The sequence below is a fragment of the Phytophthora sojae genome, assembly GCF_000149755.1.
Source record: "Phytophthora sojae unplaced genomic scaffold PHYSOscaffold_1, whole genome shotgun sequence".
In the NCBI taxonomy this organism is placed as follows: Eukaryota; Oomycota; class Peronosporomycetes; order Peronosporales; family Peronosporaceae; genus Phytophthora; species Phytophthora sojae.
The window spans coordinates 2389633-2407576 of record NW_009258115.1 but is presented as its reverse complement, the minus strand read 5'-3'; the positions used below and the strand labels follow the sequence as shown (position 1 = coordinate 2407576).

Below are 17944 nucleotides of genomic sequence, written 5' to 3'. Positions count from 1 at the left end.
GCGGGTAGCTCCTCGAGGACCAACTTGGTACCGACCGGATTTAGCGGGCGAGGATTGCTGGCGCCGAAGAAGGCAGTAGGCCCACCATTGGCAGCTTAGTGCGCAGCCCAAAGGACAACAAGCGGTCAGTCTGCAGCTACCGGGGCGAACGAGCGGTCACTGCATGTGGGACCATAAAGTAAGGTCAAACAAAGAGGCCTAGATTCCCGAAACCTATCCCAACGCGGTGCCGTCGTTACAACGAAACCTGTTACAACTCTATATCGAATACGCTATATCGGACACATTAGCCTTGTTTGGAGCCGTCCTTGAGAATGAATACTCGTAAAAGCCGCTCGGCCTGACGACAGCCAATCAGCTCTGTCTCTGCTCGCATCGCCATCAGTGCAGAGACAGTGCGCCACGCTTGACGCGCGCCATCAGGAGATAAGGACCGAGGCGGAGACGCGGCCGCAGCTGGCCGAGGTCTGACCCCCGCGCGCTGCAGGCTGCAGTGCAGCCCGCAGCAGCCCGAGCACCGCACGCTCGCTCGCGTTGACGCGGGCGGTGGCGGTCGTGTTATCACGGCGGCGAAACCCGGCCGGTACGACACGACTGTACGGTAGCAGCGCCGTTCCCCCGGTGTAAAGGTGCTGGCGCTGATCTCGCCACGTTGTCCCGCGGCAAAGCGACTTGTGAGACAAGGACCGCGGTCACTGACGGAGACCTGGTGACAGCGAGTTGCTCCTCGCATTGACTCTGCACTGCTCCGCGATCTACGGGCAGGCTGCCCGTAGATCCCGTGGAGGGAGACTTGCCACCACTGCGACGCTGCTCGGCCTTTGAGGACATTTGCAGATCGATCACCAGCTTCGCACACGAAGAGGAAATACTGTATGTGAAGCCATTCAAAAGCGAGAGGACTCATCATGTACGAACGCCGATCTCTCGGCTCAAGGAATTCTGCTGCTAGAACGTTACCGCAAGCGTCCTGAAGACCATCAAGATGCAGTCGAGCAGCTCCAGCCTCCACCGCTGCCGTCACAAGCAGATTGCTCCGAATAGGAAGCCACGATTGAAAGCTGCAGCAATAGTAGCGGCAGGAAGGACGAGAAGGTCCTCTACCCACCGGAATATGGCACTACAAGGCTGTACATGTACGCTGGCAGCGTCGCTGCGTCTGCAAACAGAAGTGGCAAATTGGCTCTACGGCAGATGTCAAGCAGAAGACGAGACGTATCGTACATTCGGATCTCTGAGGAGGAAGGACGATGCCTCCGAACGGAATTCGCGATGAATAACAGCCAAGATAAGAGAAGAAACGATCTTCTGCAGACTAGTAAATGTATTTCAACTAGGCACTGTGGCTACTAATCGGTAAGACTCGACCAGAAGAGCTAGGAGCCTGCAGTTGTAGAGCACACACTCGCTTTGAACTAAAACCCAACGCTATGCACATCGACTTGCAAGACAACACCATGATCATTGTAAAGCAACTTGCTTATTGAATTCGACTCCAGGCTCTACTTGTGCATGTTGCCCATGAAGGGAGACTTGATGTCGTCGCCGCGGCCCCGACGCTGGTCACGCTGCTCGGCCTCGTAGAGCTTCGACACCGGTAGATGGATCAGCTGCTTGTACTGCGCAGGGGGAAAGAAGGCGTTCGTCAAAAGAGCTCATCAATAATACACTGAGTCAGAACATACCGCGAGAGTGCCGTAAACCATCAAGACGAAGCCCAGCAGCTCTAGCCTGCACCACAGCAGCCACACCAACCGATTCCAGTCAGAATGAATAACCACGATTGTAGTCTGCATCCACAACAAGAAATAAGCGTAAAGCCTACCAACTGTACGCAGTCCATTGCTCCCCGGGAGATGCCACGCCTTGCCACTGCACTACGTAGTAAACAAAGAGACTGAGCATCCAGACACCGAGTGTGCGCAATGTCTGCAAACAGAAGAAATCATTAACCGATGAGGAAAGTGACAACAACAGTTAAACAACATTTTGGAGCGAACCTCGGCAATGCTGCGCATGACGGCTGACAGGTGCTTGGTCACGTAGTTGCCCGTGACGTTGAGCGTGCCCACCGCAACGATGTAGGCCAGAATGACCATAATGAGTGTGGGCGAGTTCTTGACCTGCACGAACGAGTCGACAAAGTCCTCGTGCCATGTGCGAGCGAAAGCCGACCCCGTTGCAGGCGTCAGCGTCAGGATCGGTACTAAAATGATGTAGAAGACCAGTCCCCAGAGCCCCTCAAAGCCGACTAACAGCATCGGACTCACGTTCAGCGCCAGCATCATGTGCTCCTCGACGACAATCTGCAGCGCGCACAGGATCTGCGCCGCGATGATGAAAAACAGCCCCAGCACCGCGTTCGTTGACTCGGCATCGTCCGCAGCTGTAGCGTTCGAGTGGTGCCCTACACCGGCATATCCCACAAGGGCCACCGCCAGCATGACGATCCAGATGCAGGCGTAGTGGTAGCCGTAGAGCTTCTTGCCCATGAGTCGGACCGAGAAGAAGGCGCTGAAGATGATGATCGAGCCCCTCGCCATCTGATACACGGACGACGAGATCCACAGCAGCCCGACGTTGGACAGCACAGTCTGCAGCAGGTCCAGCAGCGACGGCAGTGCGATGGCCGCCATGGTGCGCAGCGACACGCGTCCCTGCTGGTCTTCCTCTCCTCCGAGCAGGCGAGGCGCCAGCAGCGGTGACTGCTCGTTGGCGTCCGCATTGCTGTGGTGGTTGTGCGACGGTCGGTACTTGCGCTTGAGCGCGTCCACCTTGTTCTCGGCGCCCGCGTGGGCCGCGTACTTGCGCTTGATGGCCGCCATCTCCTCTTCGGTCGGCGCGGTGGCCACGTACCTTCGTCCGCCCTTGTGCATCCGCAGCACGGGCGTCTCCAGGTACCGACGGTGCTGCGAGCACTTGCGCACGTACAGGAAGGCCAGGCACAGCGTCATGGCCACCTTCATCTGCAGCACGCCGAACCAGGGCTTGTCGAAGGGGCACAGCGTCGTCTGCGCGCCCGAGGCCGGGTCCACGCACGTGGCGGTGCCGTGCGAGCGCACGGCGTACTCGGTCTTCATGATGACGGTGCTGAAGGTGCCCGACACCAGCATGGCGGCGGCCGAGAGCGCGCCCTCGCGCTGCAGAGGCTCGCGCATGCTGCTGCTTCAGGGAGGATACGACGGTCGGTCGGGTGACCGCGCCCATTGGACGAGAGGGCGGCCGGGATCCGCCAATGAGGAGACCGCCCACTTCAACTTGGTCCGGTGCAACAGTCCTAGGACGGTCTCAAGCTCTGCCCGACATACTCGGACGGCTACATGCTCCCGTAGACGTTGGCTCGAGCCAGTGACAGCCGACATGTTGGTGCCGGGCGCTGATTGGTGGGTGATGGCTGCGAGTGCATCATTCATTAACCACGCGCCGATACACAGCGATCACTTTCTCATCTGCCGCACTTCCAGCAGGACGCCCAGCAAGCACCAGCAAGCAGCATGAGCAACTGCCTCGGAGTGGAGACCACCGCCGCCACCAGCACCGCGTCGGGCGACTCGTTCGTGGACGTGCTGTTCTTCCCGGACCCCGGCATGCCCTGCAAGAACTTCCACTCGGCCAAGGGCTGCACTCGCAAGAACTGCAAGTCCATCCACGACCAGGGCAGCTCGCTGCTCACCATGATCGGGTACCTCAAGGGCGCGAACAAGACCATGGACATCTGCGTCTTCACCATCACATGCGACGAAGTACGTGGCCGTTGCAGTGCCCGTACTAAGCGGAGGCTATGTGAGGCGAGCTGACAAGTGTTGCCTTTTACTGTAGATCGCGGAGGCCGTGCTGGACGCGCACGCTCGAGGTGTCAAGGTGCGGGTCATCACGGACGACGGACAGGCCAAGGGCAAAGGCTCCGACATCCAGAAGTTCATTGACGCTGTGCGTGGTCTTGAAGAGGAGTGGGAAACTACAGCATACCTTGACGTCTGACTGTTGTGCTGCTGAAACAGGGGATCCCCGTGCGCGACGACAACGCGCGCACCTACATGCACCACAAGGTGAGGTGGCTGTGTAAGTTTGATATGGTTGCTCTCACTTACGCTAACTGATGTCGTTGCGGTCTAGTTCTGCGTCATCGACAAGAAAATCTTGCTGAATGGTAAGTGCGCTGGCCGTGCATTTTGTCAACCATATTCCTGTGACTCTGACGGATGCTGCTGCAGGTTCCTTCAACTGGAGTCGGCAGGCCGTCGTTGGCAACGCCGAGAACCTCGTCATCCACAAAGATGGGCCCATCATCGGTAAGACCGTGGAGTGTTGTGCTCAACACCTTGGCCTGCACTCTAAACCCCACATGCGTTCCTTGCAGGCCGCTTTGATGAGCACTTTGCCCACCTGTAGCAGAAGTACGAGCGCTAGAAGTGGTAGCCGAGCGTTGTAAATGCAAGTATGTACTCTGTCGAGTTAGAAAACATGAACACTTGCCGTCTTTTAGACACTAAAAGCGATCGATCCACCCCCGGGCTACATTACCGCTTCATCCTGAGCGCCGCGCCTGTTGCGATGACTCCATCACCGCCTTGAGGAAGGCCAGGTTCTTCTCGTTCTCGATGCGGGCGAGCTCCAGCTTCTCTTGTCTGTCCGCCTCGCGCTGCTCGCGTCTGTCCCTCCTCTCCTCCTCCCTGGCCTGGCGTCTGTCCTCCATCTTGGTGTCCAGCGCCTCCCGCTGGAACTCGAGCTCCTCTCTCCTGAGCTGCAGCTCCTGCTGCTTGTACTCCAGCGTCTGCTCCAACACGTCTCGGATGGACGTCAACACCTGCTCCAGGCGGTAGTTGCCGCCAGCATCAATGGCGACGGGGGCGGGGACAGGAGCAGAGGCAGAGGCAGGAGCGCGCGGCCGCTTGCCCAGCACCGGGCGCCTCTCGGTCGGCGTTATCGTCGACGTCAACGGCGCCGCATTCGTCTCCGACCCCTGCTCACTTCCACTCGGCTCCGCCTGGCTGGCCATTCCCGCCTCCATCCCCGAGACGGTGTACTGCGGCGCGGGGTACTGCCTCTGCTGCCGCATCCCGCTGGTCAGCCGGGTGACCACCTCCTCGGGGATGTCCGGACAGCGCAGCACGTGGCGCATGAGGTTGATGGGGCGCGCATTGTTGACCTTGTCGCGGCAGTGGAGGCACTCCACGTCGGGGAGCCGCAACCGGTTCTGCGCAGTTGGTACCGGTAATGTACTGATCTAAGATCGCTCGCGCCTCCACCACACTTTGCTGCGTCAATCGCTGTTAACCATGCTGCGGAGCCTGCTGCGACGCTCGCCGTGCTCGGGCCGGGGACTGCTGCGCCCCGCGCGCTGCTTCTCGTCGCTGGCGGACGACGCGGAGCCGCGGCGCTTCCTGGAGGACCACCCGCGGCTGCGCATCGCGCTCGTGGGCCGCACCAACGTGGGCAAGAGCACGCTCTTCAACCGCCTGACCAAGACGCGCTCCGCCATCGTGCACAACGTGCCGGGCACGACGCGCGACCGCCGCTACGCGCGCGCGACGCTGGCGGGGCTGGAGCTGGACGTGGTGGACACCGGCGGCCTGGCCGACGCGCCGTCCGGGACGCTGGAGCAGGGCATGCTGGAGCAGACGCGGCGCGCCGTGCACGAGGCCGACCTCGTCTTCTTCCTGGTGGACGGCCGCCAGGGCGTGACCCACGTGGACACGCACTTCGCGCGCTGGCTGCGCAGAGAGAACACCAAGGCGCCCGTGCACCTCGTGGCCAACAAGCTGGAGGGCGACCCCGCGCGCTGGGAGAGCGAGCTCAACGACTGCTACCAGCTCGGCATGGGCGGCGCCATCCCGCTGTCCGCGGAGCACGGCGAAGGCCTCACGCTGCTGCTGGACGAGATCATCCCCGAGTACGAGAAGTTCGAGAAGCTCAAGGAGATGAAGGAGGCGCAGCTGAAGCAGGAGGAGGGAGAGCAGCAGCAAGAGGAGGAGGAGGACGATGATGTGAGTTGTTGCTGTGCGAGTATATTGACTCGAGCAATTGGATCGGTGCTGATACAACTGTTGTGTTATTGCTACTGTTTGCTATTGTAGCCGCGCACGATCAAGCTGGCGATTGTCGGCCGCCCGAATGTTGGCAAGTCGACGCTGCTCAACAAGATCGTACGCAACGACCGCGTGCTCACGGGCCCCGAGTACGTCGAGCAGTTAGTTTGGCTAGACACTGTGGATATCGCTAGCTGACAATGGTGATCGTGCTGTGTTGTTGCCAGGCCTGGTGTGACGCGTGACTCGGTGGAGGTGCCGTGGACGTTCCACGGACGACCCATCAAGCTTGTGGACACGGCGGGCATCCGACGATACAGCAAGCGCGACCACGATGACCAGATCGAGAACCTGTCGGTGCGCGACGCCTTCCGCGCGATCGACTCGGCTCAAGTTGTGGTTGTGGTGGTTGACATGAGCGAGCCCAAGCTCATCCACATGGATCTGACCATCGCTCAGCGCGTGATCGAAGAAGGCCGTGCACTGGTGCTCGCAGCCAACAAGAGCGATCTGGCTGGTGCTAACGTTGAGCTCGAGATGCAGCGTATCCAGGACGAGTTGCAGGACTCGCTCGCGCAGGTGCGTGGCGTGCCCGTGGTGCCTATTTCGGCGCTCACGGGCAATGGCATCAAGAAGCTGGTGCCGGAGGTGCTCAAGGCGTACGAGAAGTGGGACCTCCGCGTGACCACCGGCCGCCTGAACCGGTGGTTGAAGGCCATGGCGCGCCACCACCCGCCGCCGACGGTCAAGGGCAAGACGCTGAACGTCAAGTATGCGACGCAGGTCAAGTCCCGCCCGCCCACGTTCGCCGTGTTCGTCAGCAAGCCGTCCGACGTGCCCGAGGCGTACCAACGGTTCTTGCTGTCCCAGCTGCGCGAGGAGTTCGACATGGTGGGCGTGCCAGCCCGCCTGCTGCTGCGCGGCAACAAGGAGAACCCGTTCGAGAAGCGCAAGAAGTTCCAGCAGCGCACGAGCAGCGTGTTGTACGGCAAGCAGCGCCAGGAGCCCAAGGCCGCGGCTACGTCAGCACCAGCCGCCTCGTCGGACTCGAAGAGCAGCAAGAAGGCGAATCTGACCAGAAAGCAGAAGAAGGGCCACTTCACGCCTCGCCGCTTCAAGGGCAAGAAGTAGGCAACAACCAGATAGATAGAGCCACGCACACCATCCACACACATACACGCACTTTTGTCTATTGCCCCCACTTGGCGTTGCTTGACAGTTAGGCGTGGCCGGGGAAGCACTGCTCAAGGGTGAAGCCCTTGGCCGCGTGCTTGCTCTCAAAGTGGTCGTTCAGCTGCGTCTTCTGTTGGGCATCAAGGCAACAAGGCAACAAGGAGGTGAATATGGAGCAGGTTGAAGTGCAGCAATGGAGTTGAGCAGCACTCGACGTACGCTGGCCGTGATGAGGAACGTGGTCATGCAGATCTTGCACTTGAGCCCGGTGCGGTCCGCCTCCATCTTGGCCTTGGACTCGGCGTGGTTCTTGTGCTTCGCCTCCTTCATCTTCTTGGCGTTGTTGCGGTCGCGCTTAGCCGCCGACTTCTGGCCGTTGCCGCCGCCCATTGCTGCTGTGCTCTGCTGTGGTTGCTGTGAGACTTGCGCGCTGCGAGGCGACTTGGGGAATGAGTGATACAGGGACCAAAGCCTGCACGTCGCAGAGATACCCACCACGCGGCCACGTACGCGTGCGTGGGAACCGCTGCATAAACCTGCTCAGGGTCACTGGCCAATGCAAATGCAAGCAAGCAAGTGGCGGCAAGAACGGGATGAAAGCCTCACAAGGCAATTGCAACTGCGATGGACGAAGACAGCAAAAGACGCGTTCTCTCTTTGTTTATGGTTAAGGAGCTACAGCACACAAGAGGCAAGTTTCACCTAACTCTTCTCGCCGTACTGTGTGGAGGTCTCGCTACAGAGGATCCAACAGCTGCGCGTTGTGCTGATAAATGTATGTACGGAGTGATAGGAGCGTAGATTCACAGAATCTCTGGTTAGTGTGTTGCCATAATTTGCGGAGGGATGACCTGTCGGTGGCTTGGGAGACTGGTTAGACCTTGCCGGGGAAGCACTGCTCGATCGTGAAGCCCTTGGCCGAGTGCTTGCTCTCGTAGTGGTCGTTCAGCTGCGACTTCTGCTCACGTAAACACACACAGGCGGGCAGTTAGTCTAGTGCTAAACGGTTAGGTGGTGTTAAAGCGACAGGGGGCGGGCGTACGCTGGCCGTGATGAGGAACGTGGTCATGCAGATCTTGCACTTGATGCCGTTCTTGTCGGCCTCCATCTTGGCCTTGGACTCGGCGTGGTTTTTCTGCTTGGCGTCCTTCATCTTCTTGAGGTTGTTGCGCTCGCGCTTGGTCGCAGACTTCTGTCCGTTGCCGCCGCCCATGGTAGATGCTAAAGTGTCGGGGAGACTGCTCGCCTAAATGGAATGTGACGGATGGGTGGTCTCGTAGTAGCTACACCATTTACATCATTTTGGCGCAATCTTACACACAATTTAAACTTGCTTATAGTGCCATCTTTTGTGACCACTTTGTGGTGGACTATATTTTGAGAAGGGAGACCGTTAGACGCGAACCAAAATGGCTACACTTCATGCACTTGCACGGTATGCCGCTGCCCATGTGCTCCTGCTCGCTGCATAGCGCCCCGCGACGATCGCATTCTGCATCACTAAGCTCACGGTACTCTCTTAGTGACAATGAGACCAGCCACCACGACTTTTGCCTCGAGTTAGACGAATGCAAAGAGGAAGACGATGCATCGGCACTCGCTGTAAGCTCGCCACGCTATGAGGACGAATGCTCGGACGACGATGCAGTTGCAATGGAGCGGGAGGAGGCGGAGGCGGCTATCGCCACACTGCAGCTGCAGGTGCGCGCCTTGCGCAAGTACAAGACCAACTACGAGCTGCTGTGCGGCCAGCTGGGCGAGCTCAACGCGCAGATCGGCCTGCAGCTGCAGCGCCACGAGGCGGACGTGGCCGCTCTCCAGGCCTCGATCGCCGACCTGCAGACCGACAAGATCGCGCTCGAAGCGCAGGTGGCGGAGGCTCAGCAGGCACTGGAGGCGCAACGCGACGCGGCGACGCAGGACCGAGAGTACTCGGAGCACGTGCACCGACAGCTCGGCACAGCGGCGGAGCTGCTCAAGGCCACGGAGAATCGACTCGAGCAGCAAGAAGAGAGCTGTGCAGAGGAGATCGAGCGGCTGAGAGCGCAACTCGCTGAAGCTGATGACCAGCGGGCAGAGTCTCAAGAGTCAGTGAGGCGGTTAGAGAGCGAGATTGAGTCACTTCGAGCACATGAAGCTGATGCAAAAGAGCAGGAGAAGAGCAAGCACAAGAAGGAGCTCATGGCTCGTGCAGCGAAACTTCGAGCGCTGAGTGAAGAGTTAGAGGGGCAACGTTCAGCTGTGCGGGCCAGCAAGAAGCAGCTCGCGCAGGTTCAGGCAGACAACGACGCACTGCGCAAACAACTCGCCAACGTGAAACGCGACGGCGCTCACCTCACGGATATCATCGACAGCCAGCGTGTTGAGCATGAAACGCACGCAGATGAACTCGTTCAGGTCAAGAAAGTCAAGAAGCAGCTTGCCAAGCGCGTGACGGTATTGACTCGGGAGGTGGACCACCTCCAGAGCGAGCTGGCTGACACTCGAGAAGAACTCGTGCAGCGGAATGATGAGATCGAAAGCTGTCGAGTTGAGCTGAAAGGACTGCGGACTGAGTTACGACAAGCCACACAGGGACTGGGACTGGATAGCGCGCAGAGGCAGGTTGAAGCCTTCCAAAGAGGTGAGAATGAGCGGCTGACTAAGGTGAAGAAGGCTCAGGAGCAGGAGCAGCGAGCGAATCAAGAACGTCGGTATCGCATCGAGTTGAGTCGCATGCGCGAGCTTCTGACTGACAACCAAGTACGTGCTAGTGAGTCATCTAAGGACGTCCAGAAGCTGAGACGAGAGCTGCTGAGCGTTCAAAAGCTGCTGCATGGCTGCGCAGACGATCAAAATTCGACAGCAAAACCGATAGATCCGTGGGCTGAGCTCATGCAAAACAGCACCCTAATGGATAAAGTACGCGCGTTTGAAGCGTGAAGTGAGGAGATCTTAAAGTTATCACGCTCACTTGCTCTGCTTCTTCCTGCTGCCAGCGCTGGATGGTTTGACGAGTGCCTCGTAGCGCGTCTTGAGTTTGTCAAACTCTTGCCGCAGGAAGTCGTTTTCCTCCTGTAGATCCAACAACTCCTGGGTCATTGCGTTGGTGCTATCATCCATGACAGACTGCGCTGAACTATGCTGTAGCCGCTCGAGCTCAGCGATTCGCTCGTCCTTCTCGCGCATGCTTTCGCGAAAAGTTCTACGCAGCGTCTCCATTTCGTGTTTGAGTTGCTGTTGCTGTTGCTCTATCATGATCGCCGCAGGTGCAGGTGGCCCTACTTCAGTTGCGCTGTTGCCTCTCGCGCTCTTCCCTCCTGGCTTGGGAACCTTGCTTCCAGGTCTCCTCTAGCAGCAAAAACAACACGTTCAACATAATAATTAGCCGTGACAAAAACTAATGTACACTGTGTGTGCTGTGCGCTCGGCTCACAGGGATGCGTGATACGCTTTCGTCCCCGATCGGGGGTAGCACAGGAGACGGCGGAGTTGGTTGGGTCGAAGTAGGCAGCAGTGTTGCGGATTCGTCCTGCACACTTCGCAACTGTTTGTCCTTCTCTTCGAGTTGGGCTTTCAAGCCGCGAACAACCTCCGCTAAGCGCTCCTTCTCCGCCTATCATTCCCACCACAAGAAACACGTTAGGGTGAGCTTTATCATCAATGCTACGAACTAAAGTGATGAAACCACGTACTGCCATCGCGCGGTACTGCGAAGCTTCACTTGGTTGAGGCATCATCGTGTTCGACTGCACCGTTGCCCGGTCCCCACCTCGACTTTTGTGCTCAGCGACAATTTTACGAAGTCGCTCCAGCTCAGCGCGTTCATCGGCGTTAGCACTAGCCTTCATCCCGTCTGCAGTTCGCGCACGTCTCGCCTCGTGCAGTTTCGCCTTCCAAGCCTCGAGCTGACGCTGCAACGCGTCCACCAAGGCGTCGTCAGTGCGAGACTTTTCCACGAGAACTTGAAACTTGTTGCGCGTCTCCTGCTTCTCTCTGTCCAGGATCTGCGCGCGCGCCTTCAACGCGTCATATTTGCGAGTTAGGCGGTGGATTCGCTCCTGCAATTCATCTCGCTGGCTCGTGAGTTGGTCCAGGAGCTTCTGTCGGTGGATCTGCTGGCCCGATAGATCTTGTTGCGCTCGTTGATCAACGTCCAATACTGTCGTCGTATCCGCTGAGTCCTGGGAGGCGACTGAGGTAGTACCAGGCTTTACAGAGGCCAGCTGAGCCTGTAGCTTCTTCACCTTGGCTTTCAACATGATGATGTGCTGGGCGCGGCCTCGACGGCTTGCTCCACTCGCAGTGTTGTCCGTGTTACCGATGATGTCCTCTAGAGGCACGTCGTCGCCAACTTCTCGGACCAAGGCACGCTGGGTCTTCTTGAGTTCCTGCTGTAGTGAAGTGCTCTTCGACTTCAACTCCTCGCACAGCTTCTTCAAGGCGCCAGAATCGACGCCGGCAACACTGGAGGACGCATGCTCTTCTGGCTCCTGTGGTTGGTTGGCAGCATGATGACCATTTGCGCTCACTTTATCAGCAGCCGCTCGAGCCTGAAAGCGCTGGAGCTTCAGCTTGAGCGTGTCGACTTCATCTTCGAGCTTCTTGTTGGCAGCCTCGAAGGTTTTGCACTGCTTGACTGCATCAGCAGCTATTTGCTTCTCGTGCTGCAACGAGCGCTTCAGTGTACGCAATGTCTTGGCCTGGTGCACGATTTTCACGTCGCGGACGTCCTGAAAGCCAATTCAAGCAGTAACGAGCGGCGTTTAGCAACAAGAGGCTGAATAGGAAGTGAACTATAGTCATTGTGTTGCTTACGTGCTCAAGGATGTCCTTCTCCAGCAGAATGTCCTGAACCGCGTCAGCGTCCAGCCCTGGGACTGGGGCCTGCGCCTCCAACTGAATCTGCAGGCTATAGACCGGAATTAAACACAACAAGCTCAGCCGATGTGAAGCCCTATCTACATTGCACAAGTCCCACCAACGTACGCTTTGACCTGTTGACGAAGGTCGCGCGCTTCGGAAGTCAACGTCGCGTTGGCGTTAGTGAGTTCCTGGAGCTCTTGTACGTGATCCCATTGCACTTCCCCCTGGAAAGTTTGTCCTTGGTCCAGTTTGCCACTGCTAACAGTAGCCCCGCCATGGTCGTCTTCGTTATTGTTGTTACTGGGAATGCTATAGTGCCTTTTGTTCAGCGATGCTGTCGACTTGATCGCTGGTTCTTCATCGTCCGAGTCGGAGCTGCTGCTGTCGTCTTCGTCATCGAATCGAGGGACGACTAGCGGGGCCTATGACAAGACCCGGTAAGTTGCGGATTCAGCATAGTGGCGATCGCTCCAGTAGACAACGAACCTGCTGAGAAGGCACCCCTTGACGCCGCAGCGTGACGTCGATCAGCTTCTTGCCATCCGGGCGAACGTGTACACGAGTGCTCTCCACCTCCATTGGCACAGCAAGATCCCTAAGTGAACGAACGGGCTTGGAACTTCAGTACAGTTCGTCCCAAAATGCCAGTCCAACCGCCTGCTATATTTCGAGAGCAACAGCATCTTGATGTCTTCATTCACTAAATAGTCCACGCTATCGTACTACATTTCACACCAAACACTCCGTGGCGGACGACGAGAAATCCGTGCATACAGTCCACTATATGCGCGTTACCGCGTCTGCTTCCTGTGCTGCTCCTTTGCCTCTAGTGTGAAGTTTGCCAGTCCTTCAATGATATCGCAGGTTTTGGCGTTCGGCGCGGATCCTTTGCAAGTGACCGGCGCCACCGCAGCAGAAGTGGCTCGTGCTGTCCGCACCGGAACGGCATTCATCGTGGCAGTATCTCGTCGTACCCGCGTGACGCGATCGGTGACTTGCCGGAGACCAGCGAACAGGTCCTTCTCCTTGAAAAAGAGGCGAAGGCTCCGCATGCGGCTCGCGTCCACTGCCATCTCGCCAAAGCCTCGCACTTCCACCTTGGATCCATCGCCCTTAACACCTCGGAACTTGCCCGTGAACGGGCCCCAATGGCGCCACGAGAAATAGCATTGCGGCGGCTGGGTAAACACATCCAGGACCTCCATGGGGAACCCGTCCGGGAATGCTTCGGCCAGCTCCGCGCGCGGGTCCTGACTTTCGTCGCTGTCTCCCTGGTCTGCACCTGGACTTCTCTCAATGTCGCCTAGATACAGCATCCCCAGCATGTCGTTTTCGAGGATCGACGAGCCGGGGATTCGCGCGCCATCGTTCACCTGCATGTAGAAGGTGTCATGCCGCACGCTGTGCCACTGATCGTAGCGCGCCTTGTGCGTAGCCTCCATAATGAACGTCTGGCAGCACTCTTCCACGTACGAGGCGAGAGGAGTGGCGTCTGGCTCGCGCATCCGGCCTTTCACATACGCCAAGTCCATTAGAACGTACTCTGGAGCACCATATCGCCACTCGATGGCTTCTCCGTTCGCTGGTTCCTTCTTGATACGAGATGGCAGCTTGGCGCCCTTCGCTACCAACGCGTCCAGCTCCTGCTGCGCCTTCGCCATCCTGGACGCCGACGCGGTGAGCGCGGACCCTGCTACAGGCACAAACAGCAGCACGTTCCCAGCAGCATTGCTTCCTTGCGACTGGCCCGACGCTGTGGACGAGCACGAGTCCATTCGATTCAGGCGCGACGTCGGCCTCGACTGTGCAGGAACCTCCTTCTCTGAAGCTGATGTGGGCGAGCTTTCGGTGTACGAAGTGGGTGTTGACACTGCAGTGGCCTCGTCGTCGTCGGCCACGCGAGGCTTGCTCTGCAGCTTCCCGCCTGCATACACTCGAGGCATCTTGGCACTTGCGGGTTTCGTTGGGACTGGCTCACTAGTCTCATCAATCAGCAGCACAACGTCTCCAGGCGCTCTGTCGTCATCTCCGCGCTCGCTCGCAGACTTCCCTGAACTGGCAATTGAGTCCGCCGCCCGAAGCGCATCGTGCTCGTTCAGCGGCAGTAGCAGCCGCTTGTCCGAGGCCGAGGCCAATTTGCCAGGCTGACGCCCGTCGTGGCGCTTGGTCACCTGCACCTCTCGCAGCGCCTCGATCCACTGCACTGCCTTCTCCCCGCTCTCTGCGCCGAGCCGCAGCGTGATGCACTTGGACGCAGATCCGATCATGACCGAGAACACCTTGTCCCCTCCCCCGCCGCCTTCCTCGGACGAAGCATCGGCGCGCAACACGGTTCCCACCAGCACAGGGCTCAGGCCACTCGCCTTGGCGACGGAGTCACCGCCGTGCGGGTCCAGCGCGTGACCTGAGGCCAACCACAAGTTGAAGGAGGTCTCGTCCTTACAGGAATACAGCTCCGGGCTGCGGCGCGCTATGAAGTAGTAGCGCTTGTCCGCCACCTTGAGCAGTCCGCGCTTGATGGACAGGTAGCCGCTGAACCTGACGTCCACGGCCGCCTCGGGCCGCTGGTTGCTGACCGACATGAAGCTCGCGTTGGAGCTCATAGAGCCCGTGCGTCTTGAGCGGGTGCGTCGGCCGGCGCTGCTGGAGCTGCCTTGGCTGTGGCTGCTGGAGGACGAGCCGGACATGCAGATGGCCCGGTCGTCCGCGTGTCCGCTGCTGCTGTGATGGTGGTGATTGTGGTGGTTGTTGGGCCGCAGCGCCGCGGCGGCCGCGGCCGTGGAGCTGTTGGCCCGGGAGTTGGAGTGCGCTCTGGTTAGCATCCTCTGCTGGGCCCGCGGGCTCTCCGGCTTGTTCACGTTGGGCGCGCTGGCCGCGCGGCCCTGCGGCATAACCTTGGGGTGCGCGCGCAGCGCCGCCACGACGTCCGCGGCCTCTTCCGCCTGCGCGGAGGCCGTGGCCAGCGCGGCCAGCGCGTTGAGGCTGCCGGTCTTGCTGTTGAGGCCCCTGCTCTTCTTCGGAAAGTCGTCCTGGCCGTGGCGGCGCGCGTCGGCGGCCGGCGCCGGCGCGTCGTCCCGCCTGCGCGCGGGCTCGTCCTGGTGAGCCTCGTCGACACGGAAGCTGCGCTCGGCGACGTCGTCCCCCGGGCCGTCGTCGGCCATTCGGCTTGCGCGGCGGCCGCGCAGCCGATGCGCCAGCGCCTTCATCCCTGTATCGAGTCCCTCTACCTGTTGCCTAGTGACGCGGAAAGCGCAGTGGGCGGCGGCTTATGGCGTGCGGCGGCGGAGAGGGCCGTCGCTTCTCGTAATCTCGCTGACATAGGGAACATCTGCAACAGCTGCAGATGGAAGGTCCCTACCCTTGAGCGCAATGTGGCGCTGCCGAAAAAGGCAACTTCGAGGGCCCGACCGGCTCCTTCTTTCGCGTCCACACGAGGCAGGCCGCGGCCCGCAGAGCTCGCGGCGAGCTACGCAATGTAATGCGCTCGCGTCTGGCCCGAGCGCTGGCCTCCACGATTTGCAGCAGGAGAACGCTCCCGAGCTGTGAACCTACGGCGCTGCCCCCATCGTGCGCGCTCGATGCTTGAGGGCCCGAGGCTCAAGGGCTCAAGGCCAGAGGCGGCCAGGAAGGCTTTGCCCGTGCGGCATCCTTCAGAAATGGGGCGCTGGCCGTGAACATGCTGGCGGTGGCATTTCGATGGAACGACTCGAGCACGCTCGCGATCTGGTTGCCGTGCAAGGATAACGAATCGTGACGGCGGGCATTTCGGGGGGGGGGGGGGGGGGTGAATTCGTCCCCACGAAGTGTTCGTGTAATTTTCCACTTCATGACATACATGGCTGGAAGTCTCGAGTCCACAGCTCGACTTGATGTGGAGGTTTTGCTGGGCTAAGTTAATGTCCTCGCGCTTTGACTAGAAGTTGACTTTCCATGGTAAACACGCCGGATGAATACCACTCCATCGTGAATGCAAGCACAGCTGTTGACATCTGCTGCAACTCGGACACGGCGCGAGTCCACAGACTAAAAGGGTTTGTCAGCACCGCGAGTTGCCACACTGCAACACGTTGTGTTTTGATAAGCGGGTTTGTGCCATCATAACATGCCGGCACCTATCGTGGGGACGATGGCATCGTTCCCTTGCTGCTCGCTAACGTTGAGTTCAATCACACATGGTATCCGGTTCTCCATAGCAAAATTTATCGGCACACATGCCTGGATGAGTGCGCCTCCGCTTTCTACGCTGCCGCCTTCTGGGCGATTGGTTTCGCCGGCTGCCGCATCATGAGCAAGATCAGCGCCAGCAGTTTCTCGTACGTGACCAGGGAGATCGCGGCGGTGAGCACGGTTTGCAGCAGCTTGGCCTGCAGGCCGGCAAAGTAGCCGGCCACGCCTCTGTCGGCGTAAATCTGGGCGAGACACCCAGCCAAGCTGGAGGACCGAGCGGGGTTTTCTTGCGGCGACTTATGCTGCACTCGCATCAGCGACTGCGCGACCTGCAGCGGGTACGTGACCACGGTCGTGAACGACTTGGCCAACGCTCCGAGCACGAAGATATCCAAAGCAGAAAGCGCTGCCCCTGCCGGGCCAGCGGCGTGACGCTTCTTTTGAAGCGCAATCTTCATGCGCTCGTAGCTGACGTAGTGGATCACCGGGTTGGACACGAGCACCAGCGACGCCAGCGCGCCGTTCCATAGCGAGAGGAATCCTTCGTTCGCGGTGACCTTGCGCAAACAGTCTACATCATACACGTTCGAGTCAGCTAACCAGCAAGCTAAACTCACAAGAATACCCATGGAAGACACGCACCAATGACACCGGAGTACTTGGCGGCGTCCTTGGACTTGAGCCGCATGTTGGCGACCCACAACGGCGCACAAATGTAGACGTTGATAACGCCGGCGAGGCAGGACAGCGCGAGATTCTGCACAGGCGTGACATTGCCGCTCATCTGTCGATTCGGCTGCTGCAGCCGCTTCAAGAGCTGCGTCTTGAGTCCGTTGTAGCTGCACCACAACGGTCAGCATGGAATAAAACCCACACACCAGAAAACCACCCAGCTTAACGCACCAGAAGAAGTAAATGAAGTTCGATCCCCCAAGCGCGACCTGTGTGGACACGTGACCCTGGTACACCTGCCACTTCTTCCTCCTGAGGATCAGCAGCGCCTGCGCCCAGAAGTTCTTGGGGGCTCGCTTCACTGGCGGCTTGGCCTCCAGCTTCTTGTCCTGCTCCTGCTCCGGCTCCTCCTCCAGCTCGTTGGCCTCCACTGCCAGTCACATAACAACCCGGTGTCAATTCCTGCATCGTAGCCCAGTCCTGTGGAGCCTGGAGTCCAGCACTGCGTACCCTGCATGATGGTCTTGATCTGGTCCAGCGGGTACAGCAGCGCCATGGCCAGCATGCCGCCCTGCAGTAGGTAGCGCAGTAAGCACACAGGTCAGCAGGCAGACACGCAGGAACAGTAGACGCAGCAAGCGGCGCACGCACCGCGCTGCCGGCGATCCCGTGCGCGAGCGTCTCCATCGTCCAGGCGGGTGTCCGTCGAGTCCGATTGTGACGCGAGCTTCAAGGAGAGACCTTGACGTATGCATTTCCGTTAAAGTACGAATAATGGTTGAGGGGCGCGTTGACTTGAACAGACCAGCAGTAACGCGGTGCTACGTGCGACTGCGGAGAGGCTGCGCGACTGGTGCAAACGCCGTCGTTGGCCATTTTGGTGCGGACACCTTCAGGTTTGCATCGACTCGCGGCAGGAAGGGATCACTTCGGCTGGCCATCGCGCTGCGACGACACACCCTTTGGTTGCGGCGGTGGGGCACCTCTCGTCCCGTACTCTACCACTCGTAGACTGCGAGCAGTGGTGTCGAGTGGTTGCTACGGACCGGAGCCGTCTC

General features: G+C 59.2%; 11 protein-coding genes across 11 annotated transcripts; 3 read left to right on the top strand and 8 right to left on the bottom strand.

The window, feature by feature from the left end:
- Positions 1-1502: 1502 nt before the first annotated feature.
- On the bottom strand, positions 1503-3158 carry PHYSODRAFT_308596 (hypothetical protein; the record flags this gene model as incomplete). Its single annotated transcript, XM_009516190.1, has 4 exons — positions 1503-1619; positions 1686-1731; positions 1826-1929; positions 2001-3158. The coding sequence occupies 4 exons, from the start codon at positions 3156-3158 to the stop codon at positions 1503-1505; spliced, it is 1425 nt and encodes a 474-aa protein (XP_009514485.1).
- A 429-nt stretch (positions 3159-3587) lies between these two features.
- PHYSODRAFT_308595 (hypothetical protein) lies at positions 3588-4392 on the top strand (the record flags this gene model as incomplete). Its single annotated transcript, XM_009516189.1, has 5 exons — positions 3588-3743; positions 3820-3930; positions 4117-4150; positions 4215-4292; positions 4361-4392. The coding sequence occupies 5 exons, from the start codon at positions 3588-3590 to the stop codon at positions 4390-4392; spliced, it is 411 nt and encodes a 136-aa protein (XP_009514484.1).
- Positions 4393-4528: 136 nt separating this feature from the next.
- PHYSODRAFT_343543 (hypothetical protein) lies at positions 4529-5122 on the bottom strand (the record flags this gene model as incomplete). The annotated part of the gene is made up of 1 exon (XM_009516188.1): positions 4529-5122. One exon carries the CDS (start codon positions 5120-5122, stop codon positions 4529-4531), a length of 594 nt encoding a protein of 197 aa, XP_009514483.1.
- A 157-nt stretch (positions 5123-5279) lies between these two features.
- On the top strand, positions 5280-7160 carry PHYSODRAFT_308593 (hypothetical protein; the record flags this gene model as incomplete). Its single annotated transcript, XM_009516187.1, has 4 exons — positions 5280-5987; positions 6078-6182; positions 6285-7007; positions 7092-7160. 4 exons carry the CDS (start codon positions 5280-5282, stop codon positions 7158-7160), a joined length of 1605 nt encoding a protein of 534 aa, XP_009514482.1.
- A 36-nt stretch (positions 7161-7196) lies between these two features.
- Positions 7197-7635, bottom strand: PHYSODRAFT_284069 (hypothetical protein). Its single transcript, XM_009516186.1, has 2 exons — positions 7422-7635; positions 7197-7332 (listed from the first exon to the last, which is right to left on the bottom strand). Exons 1-2 carry the CDS (start codon positions 7590-7592, stop codon positions 7249-7251), a joined length of 255 nt encoding a protein of 84 aa, XP_009514481.1. The 5' UTR covers positions 7593-7635; the 3' UTR covers positions 7197-7248.
- A 198-nt stretch (positions 7636-7833) lies between these two features.
- On the bottom strand, positions 7834-8441 carry PHYSODRAFT_353379 (hypothetical protein). Its single transcript, XM_009516185.1, has 2 exons — positions 8245-8441; positions 7834-8160 (listed from the first exon to the last, which is right to left on the bottom strand). The coding sequence occupies exons 1-2, from the start codon at positions 8413-8415 to the stop codon at positions 8077-8079; spliced, it is 255 nt and encodes an 84-aa protein (XP_009514480.1). The 5' UTR covers positions 8416-8441; the 3' UTR covers positions 7834-8076.
- A 447-nt stretch (positions 8442-8888) lies between these two features.
- Positions 8889-10088, top strand: PHYSODRAFT_438408 (hypothetical protein; the record flags this gene model as incomplete). The annotated part of the gene is made up of 2 exons (XM_009516184.1): positions 8889-9757; positions 9824-10088. Coding segments are annotated over 2 exons (1134 nt in total), but the record flags the coding sequence as incomplete, so codon positions are not given.
- Positions 10089-10151: 63 nt separating this feature from the next.
- On the bottom strand, positions 10152-10439 carry PHYSODRAFT_473647 (hypothetical protein; the record flags this gene model as incomplete). Its single annotated transcript, XM_009516183.1, has 1 exon — positions 10152-10439. The coding sequence occupies one exon, from the start codon at positions 10437-10439 to the stop codon at positions 10152-10154; it is 288 nt and encodes a 95-aa protein (XP_009514478.1).
- Positions 10440-10462: 23 nt separating this feature from the next.
- Positions 10463-12626, bottom strand: PHYSODRAFT_472559 (hypothetical protein; the record flags this gene model as incomplete). The annotated part of the gene is made up of 5 exons (XM_009516182.1): positions 10463-11617; positions 11714-11914; positions 12000-12093; positions 12171-12469; positions 12534-12626. The coding sequence occupies 5 exons, from the start codon at positions 12624-12626 to the stop codon at positions 10463-10465; spliced, it is 1842 nt and encodes a 613-aa protein (XP_009514477.1).
- Positions 12627-12838: 212 nt separating this feature from the next.
- PHYSODRAFT_474254 (hypothetical protein) lies at positions 12839-14629 on the bottom strand (the record flags this gene model as incomplete). The annotated part of the gene is made up of 2 exons (XM_009516181.1): positions 12839-14016; positions 14104-14629. The coding sequence occupies 2 exons, from the start codon at positions 14627-14629 to the stop codon at positions 12839-12841; spliced, it is 1704 nt and encodes a 567-aa protein (XP_009514476.1).
- A 1656-nt stretch (positions 14630-16285) lies between these two features.
- On the bottom strand, positions 16286-17591 carry PHYSODRAFT_348878 (hypothetical protein; the record flags this gene model as incomplete). Its single annotated transcript, XM_009516180.1, has 5 exons — positions 17538-17591; positions 17397-17457; positions 17118-17316; positions 16857-17053; positions 16286-16785 (listed from the first exon to the last, which is right to left on the bottom strand). The coding sequence occupies exons 1-5, from the start codon at positions 17571-17573 to the stop codon at positions 16286-16288; spliced, it is 993 nt and encodes a 330-aa protein (XP_009514475.1). The 5' UTR covers positions 17574-17591.
- Positions 17592-17944: the final 353 nt, after the last annotated feature.